Source organism: Crocodylus siamensis, chromosome 1 (assembly GCF_052110815.1).
Source record: "Crocodylus siamensis isolate JL-2025a chromosome 1, ASM5211081v1, whole genome shotgun sequence".
Taxonomy (NCBI): Eukaryota; Metazoa; Chordata; order Crocodylia; family Crocodylidae; genus Crocodylus; species Crocodylus siamensis.
The window spans coordinates 85,517,011-85,532,098 of record NC_143395.1 but is presented as its reverse complement, the minus strand read 5'-3'; the positions used below and the strand labels follow the sequence as shown (position 1 = coordinate 85,532,098).

The 15,088-nt window shown below is 40.1% G+C and overlaps 1 protein-coding gene across 4 annotated transcripts in view; it reads right to left on the bottom strand.

The window, feature by feature from the left end:
• Positions 1-325: 325 nt before the first annotated feature.
• Positions 326-15,088, bottom strand: part of LIN28B (lin-28 RNA binding posttranscriptional regulator B) — a 144,699-nt gene continuing 129,936 nt past the window's right edge. For all 4 annotated transcript variants that reach the window (XM_090037252.1, XM_090037266.1, XM_090037270.1 and 1 more), the window contains one exon: positions 326-4,313. In XM_090037252.1, coding sequence (XP_089893378.1) covers positions 3,944-4,313 — 370 coding nt within the window. In that variant the 3' untranslated portion in view covers positions 326-3,943. The remainder of the gene's footprint in view (positions 4,314-15,088) is intronic.

Here is a 15,088-nt window from a genome sequence, read left to right as displayed (position 1 = left end):
TCAACTACAATTACTACAAAAAATAACTCCTGAATTTCTCCCTCCCAGAATGTACTCTCTCATTATGCATCTTGTTAGTGTGCAAATGCACACATCGTTGGATTTTAACATTTACTGTGGGAAGGCAAAAACTCACATCGTCTTCTGAGGTAAGATCAAATCCAGTATCTTCTGAGAGAGAGAGAGAGAGTGTAGTTTAGTTCCACTGGGATGTGTTCTGGCACATACAAGAGATGGGAGTGTGGAAATTAAGTCTGCTCCAAATCTGGGTTCTTCAATAAAGAATATTTTTCATTTCATCATCAGAAGGAAAAAAATGGTGGGACATCTGGCTCTCAGATGTAAAAGGAAACTTTATAGGACCCTTTGCTTACTTGGAGCAGCCCATTTAATGAATCATATTTTCTATTGCAATCCAGTGCTAGTTAGTTACATGTCACAGCTCATGCTGCTATAGATTTAGCTTCAGTAGTATGTCTTTTTGTGAACAGCGCCCATAAGCCTTTAGACAAAAGAAAAAGACTTTAAAGTCTTTAAAAAATACTTTAAAGAAATGTTTGGAGACTTCTTGCAATTTCAAATGGATGCTTCGTTTTCAACAAGTATTTGCCATAAAGGATGCAGTGGTGAATTACCAATTTACATATATAGTACAGATAAAAAGGTATGTACCATAGGATCAACAGCCACCTTTAAGGCCAGAGCAGCACAAATGTGTGTTTTATGCAGTAAGTATGAGGTAGTCTTTTGCTGTAAACAGAATCATAGTTTTATTGTCACCTATGTAAACAAAGTGGGCTTGACTTTTTTTTTCCTTTTTCAGAAGGACTGAGCACTAGTAACTCACCAATGAAGGCCAATGGGCAGCTGCAGCTGCTCAGTATCTCTGAAAATCAGACCCTGTGAATGTAAAGTCACAAATGGTCACATAAGCAACCAGTACAGGTATACTGTTTTATCAATGATTTTTCACAGGAAATCACAGTACAAAAAGCCAATATCTGATCACAAGAAATGTAAGTCTATGTCAACTCAGAGGTAGTTACTAATATCAGTTCATAATACTTATATAGGGATATAAAGGTCTAAGTCTATTTGGTTTGTTCTGAGTTAGCAGGTCTGTAGCCTATTCTGTAAAGAAAAAAACAACGTTACATGGTATATTCCCTGAGCAAAGTTCTTTTGTCCTGAGTATGTTATGTAATAGTGATAACATTCTAATATACAAAAATAAAACCTTAAGCTCTCAACAATAAGATAGGTTTGGTATGTGCTCTTAGCAGTTCAGTCTGGTTTTGGTGCACAGAGGGCGCATCTACATGTGCATTTAAATGCAACTAAATTAAATGCACATTAAGCTAATACACATTAAGCAATTTTTGGTGGGTGTCTACACATGCAGGGACTTGGCACTGAAGTTAGTGCACTAAGTTAGTGCCAAGTCCCTGCAGTCCTGCCATGTGCCCTTAGTGGCTGGGCAGACCCGGAACTAAAATTAGTGCCAGGTCGTGTCTACATGTACATTAATGCATTTTAACTAATTGTGCTTAAATTTGATACTTGCATTTGCAGGTATCAAATTTAGGTGTGATTAGCCTAATTTTGCCATTTTTAATGCACATTAAGGGTGTACACATGTAGACATGCCTCCATAATGCACATTAAATTCAGTTAATGAAGATTAACGCATATCATATAGACGTGCCCGGAGTGATTTAAAACTACACCAATAAGGTCTGCATGCCAGAATTACTTATTTCCTAATGATCTCAGCTCTGAACTTTTATATGTAAACAGGGAATGACCAGTTTCAAATCCACAATTGCCTATTTCTATAAGGAACTTTGGTTTAAATTTTCAAAGTGACCTAAGTTTTGCATCATTGCTGTTTAACCTGGTTATTACACATGCTAGAAGGTTAAGCAATGCCACTTTGATTTGTCTACATAATTTAAATAAGTTTACAATCCTTACATAAGGCAAGGAAGTTCTTCTCTATAGATACATCACATTCAATATCGTCGAAGGTAAGCTTTGCATTATAGCAGACTGAGAACATCAGTATAAACCATCGAGATTCTCACAAACACTGGTATGGAATTCAAGCAAAGTCATTCTATAGGAATTGCGCCCTTTACTGAGGCAGTTGACCCTAGTCCGTCTACTGAAGCAGCAGCAGCAGCAACAGTAAAAGTCTCATATGGCAAGGCAGGGGAGGTCTTGCAATGTAATGAGTTAGGTGCACATCTGCTGTAACTCCACTGCAGCCAATGGAGATGCAACAGGTACAAACGTGGCCCACTACTGCCTTCTCATTTTTTGATTATCTGAGCTTAAACCTGCCAGACTCAAAATTCAACAGCTTATGTTTATTGCCAATGTTAGGAATTACACAGGTTTTGTCAAATAACTTATATCTGCAATGGGATTTCTAGGAGTACATTTCTTATATATGATTTGGTAACCTACAAATTGCAAAGGGAAATGCAACTTAAATCAGTTTGGAACCTACCAAAAGCTAACCCTAGGGGTTGCCAAAAGTACAGCCCACAGATCAAAGTGCAGCCTAGTGAGTTTTACAATGAGGCCTGCAAATATTCTCACCCTGAATGCAGAAGGGTAGATTGCAGCATATGCATTGGGCCACACTGGTCTCCAGGCTTCTCCATTGCCTGAAAAATAGTCAAGGGCTTCTGGTAAGCATGGCCAAGTTTGCATGTCCCTGCTCTAAAGCCTCTCTGCACCAGGCAGTGTTCTCTGAATAGTGTACTCCAGATAGATGAGCAACAGGGGATGCAGACTGGGCAATGGTGAGCACCCGTTAAACTATTATTCCCCATAAAATATTTACCCCAATATTCCATTAGCTTTGTATTTCTTTTTCTTAAAAAAAAATAAAAATAAAAATAAACATCCCCCAAGGACATTTTCTCCATGACTTTCAGTAGTAAACAAGGGGGAAATTTTTCTTGATGTAAGAGGGACAAAGTAGGACTTAAGAAGAGCTGCTGCTGCCGCTGCCCCTACCCTCACAAAATACAAAGGGTCACCTTGGGTGGTATTCCCATACCACTCAAAATAGTCCATTCATAACCACTTACATATTCTCCCTCACACAATTCAATTGTATTAATTTAACACAACATTTGAGACACCAGCACAGAAACTACACATTCATTGTCTTTCATGGAGCCTTAATCTCCTGAACAATACAAGACTGGCAATCTGAGCCATAGTTAGTCAAGACACTGGCCTTGACAGGTATGTGTGTGCATGTGTGTGTGTGGGAGGAGGGGAAACATTGCTACTCTAGAAACAAAAAATACTCCAAACAGAGGGTAAGTGGGATGTCTTAATGTCCTTAGTACCATATTATTGGCAGCTTTAAGAGATGAAGTTTTCTTTGGTTCACACGTAAGTAACAGTCGCTATTTTGATTTGTTTTTTTTGTTTTTTTTAAAGTACATTTTAAGAAAACTTTCCAGGAATGAGTAGAGTATCCAAAAAACATTCTGAACCTTGACTATTGCTTCACAATGGATGATGAATCCTTGGAAATGGAGAGTGTTCTGATGGAATACATATATATATATACACACATACACACACACACACACACACACACACATACACACATATATATGTGTGTGTGTATATATATATGTATGTGTGTATATTGATATGTATACGTACATACACACAGACATGATACAGACACTTGCACACGTGCACACCCATTCACCCACACACAGGAGGTAAAACATATGACACCCTGCTCAAATGTAACTTGTTTGGAGTGATTTGTCTATTTTAAAAAAAAAATTCACAGTTCCTCAACAGTAGTTAAAATTCCAGGTCAGTTACCGATAATGAAATTACTTCCCCTGTAGTTGTATGAGGTAGGCATCCCAAGAGGATAAAGAAAATGAAAGGTTATGACGCTTTAAGTTTTTTTCCTTTTTTGAACAGAAGGCCCCTTTCTGCTTTGTTCTTCAGGCGATGCAGACAACTTACTCAAGGAAGCTTCTTGTGGTGACCTGCCAGACCGCTCGGAGATTTCTGACCTTCCCTCCTGAGAATAGGATGGAGATGAATAGCTGTACGCCCCACCCCCTTCTCTCAGGAAAGCAGAAGTGGAAGGCTGTGGTTCTGCTTCGTATCTTCCCTGAGAACTGGTGGGCTGTTGTGAAACAGTTTTATGGGGGCAGTTAGCCACCATGTGCATGATGCTCTGACAGTAATGGCACTTTTTTGGCTGTGGAGGTAGACTACATTCCTTGGCATGATGATCAAGGCCACCACAGTTGTAACATCTAAAAAAATGAAAGAGACACTCTGTTATAAACCAACAATTAAGAAACAAAGCTTGCATCCCTAACCAATATTTCACATAAAGATACTCAGCTCACTCACAAGACATTTCCTAGTGATATTTTCTGGCACAGTTTAGGGGTAAGATTTCCAGGTGTCTGAGTGAAGGCAAGGTAGAGGTGCACCTGACAGACTAAGTGAATCAGAGATGCGTAAGCTTTTATGAGCCACAGTTCACTTTGTGCAATGCTAATACTTCTGAACGTTTAGTTTTTTGCTCCTAAGTCAGAGTTAATGTAGGCTTTGATGCCTACCCTATTTGCTTGCCTTGAAAACGCTACATGATTTCTGGCTGGATTCAGTTATTTTCATTCATATTGATGACTTCCTTCCTGCACAAGCATTTGGTTAGTACTCAGAAGTAAGAATGGTAGAATCTGGCCCTTGGAGCATGAGCTGAAGTTCACTAAAATCAGCTGGAGTCTGTCTATTGAACAAAACTCTGGCCCGAAGGGCTTAACTCATTCTCATTCTCAAGATATTTAAGGATTCATATAGGCCAATGGGGATGGGGAGTGGGGGGTGGTGAGTTCAAAACCAATTAGATACCTAATTAAATGGGAGCTAAGACCCTACATGCTTTTGAAAATCCAAATGGGTCCCAAAAGGCCCTTAAAAATCTGGCCCATTGTTCACAGGCCCAGTCGTGACAGACGCTGTAGACAACTGTGGTAGAATAATAAATAAAGTGAAGAATATAGATTTTATACCTACCCCTCAGTAGCAAAAATGTAAAGTTCTGAATAAAAATGAGCATTATATATATAAAAGACATGTAAGTACAAATGTTCTGACTGTTTGTGCCTCTCATTTACCTGTAAGGCTGTATGAGACTGCGGCTGTTTTGGCAACACTGGAACAGTTCACTAGAGGGCACCAAATATTCATACATACATCCGCACAGCATACTGATTTAAGTGGCATGTAGATTCAGTGCATTTACCGAATTAGTTATACGAGTCAGCTGTTTGAGAGCTACTGTGTTCAATTTCATTTGATGACTGAACAAGCAGTTGGGGGGAAAAGGCCTAAAACTTTATCTTCCATGCAATGTACTGCTATACTGGCTGTGCCATGGAGGAAGGAACAGCTCTCCTCTATTAGAAGCAAAATAATACAGTGAAATTAGATCACGAAAAAAAGTGAATAAGGCTCTGATAAGCAGCCTTCACAATTTACCAGACTTTTCAGCTAAGCACAAGACTAAAAAAAAACCCCATAATGCAGTCAAATTAGGCCAACCCAAGAGAGCAGAAGGGAAATCTCCCTTTTCCCTTGAGGTATAACAGGAAGTAAATTGCTACAGTGATGCTTTTAAGGAGGAGCTCCTTCTGGATTCTTCCCTCACAAACCTAATAGCCCAGTGCAGGGGAGGCCTAGATGCAGACTGGTATTCTTCTTATTCCCTTGTAACATGGCTTCAATAGCCTCCCTTGCCTACTGACTGTCCATGACCTGCCTAAGCAGAGGCTTTCTTATGGTGAAGGAGAATGTAGAAATCAGTAATTACCTTCCTCAGTAACATGTGCAGAACTGGGAGGAGAAGCATTGTTCAACCTACCCAGGATAGAGCTACTTATCTCCCATCTCCAGCTGCCCTCTCTGCAAGCAAATACTGATGAGCATCCATCAAGGAGATAGAGGGGAATGCTAACATAGACCCAGCTGCCTTAAGGGAGAGATCTACAGGCAAAGCATCCTCTCCATATGCGGCTCAGGAAGTTTTTGAAATACCCATTACTGAGAAGTTGCAACATGGTGCTTCCAGTGGTTTTGTTGCAGCATTTATTGTTTAACAAATAACAGTTACAAAACAGGTTAATTATTCTTGGGATCCCAGAACTTGAATAAAGGAGAAAAGCCTTAAACAAACAATAATAAAAACCCAATAGCAATAACAAAATGCCAGAATAATCAAAACCCTCAAATCCCGACATGTAGGCAAACAGAATCTCAGAATATTACATAGTTCTATGAATTAGTGTGGGCCAATGTCTGGGAGGCCTGCCACAAATTAAGCCTCACACCCTTCCTCAGTGCCACTCTGATTCCCCTCCTCTGCCCACCTTGCTGCTCTGCTTTCTACTCCCTGACTTGTGCTCCCTGCCCAACCTGCTACTCTGTTTTCTGCTCCTGGCCCCATCCATCACTGTGCTGCCTGCTCCCTGACCCTTATCTGCTGCGTGCCACACACAGAGGCTGCCTGTACCATGCATGCTGCAGATTGGCACCCATGCCAGCCAAACACAAACAGAATAGCAACCTTGTTAACTAAGGGTGTCAAAGACTTGAAGCAGTTCCTTACTGCCTGACCCTGTGGGGCCCAGCAAGACCCTTCCAAGGGGTGCTGCAAGTGTGACTGGGAAGAGCCAAGGCACGAGCCTGTGCTCCTGCTGCATTAGGTTCTCTGATAAACCTAAAGCAGGTAGGAGTTCCTGGCCCCGCTGCAGCCCCTCCAGGTCCAACCCTGTATGCCCACGTTGCTCTGAGCGGGGCTTGCAGCATCCTAGCTGCCTGCTGGGAGCAGCTCCCTAGAGCCGGGGTGGCTGCAGCCAAAAGTCTCCAAACAGCTGCGCCAGGCTGCACTGGGAGTGGGCAGTCCGGGCAGGGCCCGAGGGAGCGCAGCCCTGGTCTCTTCCTTGCTCTGGGCATGGAGGTGATGAGCCGGGTGCAGCTGTTTGGAGCCTCCCAGCTGCAGCCACCCTGGCTCTGGGGAGCTGCTCCATTTGGGATCCCAGGCTGCTCCCAGCAGGCAGCTGCAAGCTCTGCTGGGAGCAGCCTGGGCTCCAGCAGCTACCCAGAGCTGGGGTAGCTGCTGGCAGCCACAGAGCCTGTGCTGGGGGGCAGAAGCTTTGGGTGAGGGGCAGCAGGGGTGGGGGGAAGGGGCAGTAGGGACGGAGGGCCAGAGGCTTTGGGTGGTGGGCAAGGGGCAGCAGGGCTGGGGGAAGGGGCAGTAGGGCTGGGGGGCAGAGGCTTTGGGTGGTGGGCTAGGGGCAGCAGGGCTGGGGGAAAGGGAAGTAGGGCTGGGGGGCAGAGGCTTTGGGTGGTGGGCTAGGGGCAGCAGGGCTGGGGGAAGGGGAAGTAGGGCTGGGGGGCAGAGGCTTTGGGTGGGGGGCAAGGGGCACAAGCAGGGCATCCTGCCATGTACCCCTTGCCCTTCTTTTGTTTTTCTACCATGCTGGCACTCTGGCACCTTCTGAGGTAGGCATTGTGGTGTTTTTCACCAGTCTGGCCAAAAAACGTTGCCTACCCCTGCCGTATGGTATCTCCTGGGACAGAGGTATGCAGGGCAGGTGGAACTGTTTCATTTGCCTCTGTTTTCAAGAGGTGCATGGGGGGTTGGACCAGGAAGGCTGTGCCTAGCATTGCCCCTGCACCTCCATGCTAGCTGGCTCTATCCCCACCCCAAGTGCCACCCAGCACTGGAGGCACTAGGTAGTGTGGCTCTCTGGAGATTTCCAGGACCTATCACCATCAAATGTGCCTGCTTTGGCAGGAGGAGCAAGCATGGAGGTTTCTGTAGAGCAGTGTTTCAGGCTGTCCATGACTGGTCCCTGGGGCTGGCCAGCTTGTGGGAGCAGGATGCACAGGAGAGCAGGAAGCTGGAGGAAAGAGGCAGTTTCTTGCAGGGGAAACGGATCTGGGGTGGCTGCTTCCCAGGGATACAGGATGCAGGAACTGCATTGGCGGACAGTTTAAGTGTGCATATTACTGTCTTGGTCAGTGCTTGGTGGGATGGTGGTAAAGGGTCCCAGGAGCAGGACCCTGCTGAAAGGCAACCTTCCCTTTCCTTTAATGAAACCCATGAAAGCACTGCAGGGTTCCTAAGAGACAGAATTGCCTGGAGTAGATGGCAGCTTCAGAAAAGCCTCCTGGCACATCCATTACCCCTGCCTGCTGCTCTGTGTTATCTAATTTCAGAAATGTAACTGAAAACTCAGACTAGTATCAGTTGGAGAAGAGAGAGGCACACTGTAAGTGTGCATGTAGGGCAGGAAGGCAATGGAGTCTGCACCTTGTCGCCAATGATTTATGCAGGACCATACCTACTTGCAGACAGGGACCCTGATCTTCAAAGAGGAGAAGCTCAGGACTTCTGGAAAGTCAGGTCCCTTAAAAATAGCTCAACTGGACCCTGCCAAAACTGAAGTGCCTAGAACAGTGATACTTAACTGGAGTGCCCGTGCAATTTATAAATCAAGGCAAAGGTAGCACGGGGAGGCCATAGCTCCCTTGAGTGGGGAAAAGAAGGGACTAACCCTGTCTGTAACCACAGAGGATGCTGCTAAATTCAGAAAATGTATGGAGGTCTAAAAAGGTTGAGAACCACTGGCATCATCCTTAATTTTATAGTACATGCCAAGTATATCAATTCTTTAAATGCATCTTTGTAATATTTGATACAAAGAAATAACTGAACAAAGTGTAAATGATGCACAAAATGCATGCAGGCTTTGGACGTGACAGGCCCAATCTGGTTACATCTATTCTGAGCATTAAGTAAATGTTTACTTTTTTCTATTCGTGGCACTATAACTAGACCTAAAGTAGGTAAACTTTATTAAATTTATTTTCCATTTTACTAAGGGAAATGGTAAAAAGCCTATAATTTGGTATGTTACTCTCAACATTTGAACCCACTTAAATCACAAAAATGATGATTGCATAGGTCCTAAATTTGACACCAAGTGTACTGGAGCCAACAGAAGTTTTGCCCATTGCTTCAGCAGGATCTGGACCTGGCCATAGCAAGATGTTTAAAAAGTCCTAATCACTGGGAGAAAAAAAATGAAAGCCCCAGTCCTGAAAAGACTTATTTTACTTAATAAGCATTTATTTAATACTTATTAATTTATGTTTAATGTGATCATATGCTTATTCTATTGATATGCACAGAGTTAAGTACATATATGAAAAATGCAAAATTATAGCTTTTCCTTATGAAACAAATCTATCTTTCGGAAGAAAATACCACTAAAACCAATACAAAGTTATACTAGCTTTATAAAAATTGACCTTAATATTTATAAGGTCTGGCAAGGAAAGAATCCTTTCCTCAACCACTCTTGGCTCTTAGCATGATGATAGATCAATTAATCTTGTCATTGGCAAATTATATTTTGCAAGATCAATTTATAACTTGTAAGCCATGCACAGAATTTCATAGTTTTTTCATCCTTGCACAGAACACTACAGTTGTCATGTGCTTTATTAGAAATCTGAGAACAACTAGAACGTTTTACAGGAAAACTCAGTAAGAGACTTCAGGAAGAACGGCTTATCTGTTTTTCAAACCAACTCTGTTTACATGTGTTGTACCCTGATGCAGAAACAACTGTAACATTAACTTCCCTATACATTTGAAAGGTAAAAATGCACAAACCACACTGTCAAACCACACTATTTAGGTTTTTAATATTCCAGTAAGATTAGATCGCTTTTGAAGATGCTGTGCAAGAATCCTGCTCTATATCCAAAACAATGCATTTTTCTTCTTTGTTTAGTAAAAATGGTTTAATATAGCAAACATTTCTCATCTGTTTCCTTTTTCTCAGTCACTGAAGCTACTTTCAAAACAATGCCCCAACAACTTCATTATTAATACCTCTAATTGGCATATGGCTGTTTATCTGGAAAACCTTCCATACAATCACTAGATAGATAAAAGAAAGGGAACTGAAAATACAGCTGAAAAAATAACCAGCGTTGCCTTTTCTCTCCTACCAAAAATAATTAGAACAATACTAAAATACAGTGTATTATGCTTTCAAGTCATTGATTAAAATGGTGTGTTTATGATGTCTTCTCCATCTCTATTGTTCAGACTTCTGATTGGTAACTTTTTATATAAATATTGTTACGGGTGGTGGTCTACTCTGGAAACGATATACCTTGACTTAATTCAGAGAAGAGAATTTTGCACTTGTAACGTAACTTCTATTTTCTTCCTTTCTTGAGGATTATACGAATTCAGATGCACTGTTATTCTTCTCTAAAGTTTGAATATAAGTTAAAGGGCCTCTGAAACAGAGTAGGCGGAAGCTATGGACAAATCAATTTAATCAGTCACTATGGTATGCACTGTGTTATCCAATTCAGTGAACCATTTTGCCTCACCAATTGACCAAGAACCTGCTGTCAGGGCCCCCACATCCACTCAAGATTCCTTACTTACCTTTTGCATTCATATATTTATCATTACGTCTTGCTCATTAAGATATCTGAATTCCAGAATTTTACTCAAATTCCTGATAGAATTTTTTGTTGCTCTTTTAACACGAGTCATTGTACTTAAAGTGTGATTTGGCTTTTCAGACATTTGTTTATCTCGAAGCAAGTCAACGTTCTGGCAGAAGTACTGCATTAAATTGTATATATGCCAGTTTGTTTGAGCCTGGGCTTAAACAGGAGGATGGTATTTATTCAGTTCTTCTGACTATATATTCATTCCTTGTCAATCACTCTTACTGGGAGAACAGATCACACCCCATTTTGAAATGCTTTCGTTCTCAGGGGATTTACACCAAAATGGAAATTTGTCAGCCACCTCGGAGCACACAAATGATACTACATGGCATCGTCCATGCACATTAAGATGTGGTATTAACACTTTTGTTCTGGCTGGGCATTCAAAACACTAAAACTCCTTGCCATTGTCACTGTCTCAGCTGCATATTCTTACAACATAATGAAACTCAATACACATGCATACATGGATCCTTTATACATCTTTGTATGCCCCCTGTGTGAACACCATATATGTAAATATGCAAAACAATACAAAGGCAAGTTTATAGTTAGAAAAAAATTCACACATGCACATTTGACCATATATAACCTAAATTTGTAAAATCACAACCAAGATTTGAATTACACTTTGACTCTTGTGGGGGTCTGCAAAAACAATTGGGCTGCCCATCACGATGCCCTAATAAAATCAGAGATCCCCCACGTTATAATTTTCAAATGTTACAGAGGGGCTCTTGTCTCTTATGGGGGGCTCTTTTTCCTCCCCTGAGCTCCCCCATAATTTGAACCCTGATCATGACAAATAATTTAGTATAAAAACATCACTGAACCCTGTATCTTTCATTAAGCATCTGAAGATAAAAAGTAAAAAAATAAAATGCTCATCATCAGAAGATAGGCCAACGTCAGCTCTGAAACATGGTTAAAACAAAATAGTAGTAACTCTTGATTTTACTACTGTATGGGAACAACCCTTGCCAGTCCACAGTCACTAAGCTCTCATAATTTACTAGGTGAATGCATGCTCCAACTGTACTACTATAAGATTAAGCTGATAAAGAGATGACAGTTCTCCAAAATGTGAATGCTTCCTTACTGCAGATAACAGAGAATGAAGATAGTTCATGCCAGTTTCAGAGACAAAAAGAATGAAATTTTAATGAAAAAGATGCCTCAAAAAATTTGCCTAGCACCATAAAACCACATCCTCAAACATTTGAAAAACCAACTCAAAGAAAACAAATGTACTTAAAGCCTATAGTGGAAAAAGGAGAAATGAAAAGACTTACATCAGCAAGTTTAAAAACATTTTCCCTTCTAAATTCCTGCCCATCGTGAGACCAAGATTAAACTGAGAATTTAATAACACGATGATAAACCTAAAATGAATAAGAATCAAAACGATGCAGACATAAATGATGCAATATTAACTGTAGTAAAACTGTTGATTGGCATTCATTAAAAAAATTACACAAGATTTCATAACTTGAAGTATAAAATTAAATACTTCCAGGGATGTATCTCCTTATTTTCCCAACATTAAACTCATATTTACACTAATGAACAGCTTTATAGCTTCATAATTCTAAAGTGACAACAGCACAGTCTTCCAAATTGTTGCCCATAATTACAGCTCAGCTGAGCTAAGCAACAAGGCAGGCAAGCACTATAGTCAGCTTCTTCATGCTGACTTATGATATGATTTGGACAATAATCCCATACATGTGACAAATACAGAATTGCTTGTGAAGCTCTACATTGTTACTTGTTGGCAGAAAAAAAACTTTAAATTTCCCAGTGACTAAATAGTGTTTTACATCTGAGTGGGGAGGGGAAAGGACAGGGGTGTTTAATGTAACTCAGTGAAATGTTCCCTGGCTAATTCCCTTTCCCCCTTTAAATGCTAACATATAATAAAAGCTGCATTTTGGTAAACTGTGAACAGTAAATGGTTTTCAATGCAGTGCTGTGTCCAGTGGCTTAAATGCTTTGAAAGATGTCACGTTATTTAACAGCAAGTGCAAATGAAAGGTTTTACAACACATAAAACACTGACTAAATGCTGAAAAGAGCCAAACATAATTAAAAGGAAATGTTTAACAGAACCCTGAGTTTATAAATACAATTTTCCCTAGTCATTAGCTCCACAACATACTAAAGGAAATGAGAGTTTTTGCAAGCAGAAAACTGCAGATTTCTCTAATTATCCTATTCTGAGGTTCAGGGAATTAAGACCAAGCATGATAAAACAAAAGAAAGATTAACATTATACGAACCTTTTATGGTATTTGAGAGCCTCAAAGACAATTTTGTGGGTGGAGAAGTTGACACATCCCCTTGCTGAGAGCAGCTTAGATATGAACAACTACAGAAAATATCAAAGAAAAGTAACAAGAAGGAAAATGTCTTCCCCTGACACTACATTTTGTCATGTATTCATTCAGTCAGAGCGACACCACTGCTGAACTTCTGCAGGACTGAAAGATGCTTCAGCCTAACCAATGCCAGCTAATCTACATGTCTATTTTTAATAAAATCAGGAATATTTTAATGGATTATTAAAAGGTCCTAATAACTGAAGGCTGGATATGAAATCTTCTTCAATAAGCATTCTAAAAGCTGAAAGGATCTCATGCAATTTCCTGGAGCTAAACAGAAGCCTTTGATAGACTTAGTGTATTATGCAAAGGTTAAACTGCCACTGCATGTTATAATGGAAAAACTTTTTTTTTGTTGGTAAAGAAATCAACAGTTAAAACCTTAACCTGATTGCTAGAAAGCTACTTTAACCTGCTTGTATTTTAAACAGGACATCTACCTCCCAGTACTTTAAAATATAAATGGCAAGCACATATCTGATGTCTTTACAGATACTGTGAATAGTGAAAGGCGGGGAAGCTAAATGTGTGGTTAAAATCACTAGAACCTGAGAAAGATAGGTGTGGTCAAAGGAAAATAATTCTTTTCCTTTTAGGTTAGCTGCTACTGAAATAAAAAGAAACAAGTTTTACATGAACAATCAAGAAGGCTATGTTGAGTATTTACAGGTGGAACCTTAAATTAGAGCAAAAGGGAAGGGGGAGAGTAGGCAGAAACTCAAGTTCTCTCTGGAGTCTGGGCAGGCTCCTACCCATTCTATTTAACTTCTTCATCCTACTTTTCTTTAAAAGAGAATTCTGTCTTTTTTTTTTAAATAAGGGGAGGGTCCCTCCCTCCCCTTATTCATTACCTCCCAGAAGCAGCAATGCCTACTCATGTTTAAAAATGTCACAGGTGCCATAAATTTCACAAGTTTGCATAAATGCTGTTGTACAGTATTTTATGGTGCTGATTTGCAACTCAGGGGGACATATATTATGCTGATGTGCATTCTTTGCAACCCTTCTGCACTCGGGTGTAAATTAGTTTAAAAGGACCTTATCTTGGACTTATGTGAAAGAAAAACAAAACAAATTTACATGAGTTTATGAAAGACAAATAACAAACATGAGCTATCCCTATAAATTTACTTTATCCACTTGGACTTTTGGTTCAGGAAACTAGTTTGTCTCGCATGGTTTATTTACTATGTCACTTTATTTTATTACCCTTAATTCTTAATTTTTCTTTTAATATTATAAGCATACAGGGAACTTCGACAATCTTCTACTCTGTACTGAACTTTGACAATCTTCTACTCTGTACTGAAATATACTGTTTTAACTCACTTAACTATAATTCAACTCAGCTCATTAAAACAAGAGTACAATGAATGCAGATTCTGATATTGTGTGTAACTGTATATCAACATGGACAGAATATTATCAGCAATCTAATTTACTTATCCATGAAAAGTCACTTAAAATTATTCTCCAATAATAATATAGAGCATAAACCTATGAGGGCCAACCCAGATGAAATAATAGAATATAGTATCCTGCATATCCCAAAATACTGCTAGGTGAAGTGGAGTCGGAGAGGATCTGTACAGGAGAAACTGATGGCAGGACTCACAAGGTAAAATTCAGTTTGAAAAAACACAAGTTTTACTAGTTAGCAGAGGTAACCAAAAAGTCAGTCCACTAAACATACTTGTATTGGTATTTTCCCCCAAATCCTACACAACAAGGATAACAAGATACTTTTAAGACATTTGAAGAGGATGTTAAAGCTACCTCTTTGCCTTCCTTCTGCATTTAGATAACCCCAGCAGGCTAATAATACAAAGGCACCTTCTACATGGCTTCCAGTGACAGAACATGGATTATTGTTGATCTTTATTTTATTACAAAAATAGAAATGTTAAATTGTAAAATCATCACAAGAAACTCTTCAATCTATTCTACCTGGTAGAATAATATCAATAAGTTATATTTTTTTGGTTAAGCTTTCTTCCCCCATTGAAGAATCTTACAAAAAAGATGGGACATTTTTCTGATAAATCGGTCCTTTTGGGATACTGTTAGCTTAAGCTTGGTGGGAAAATATT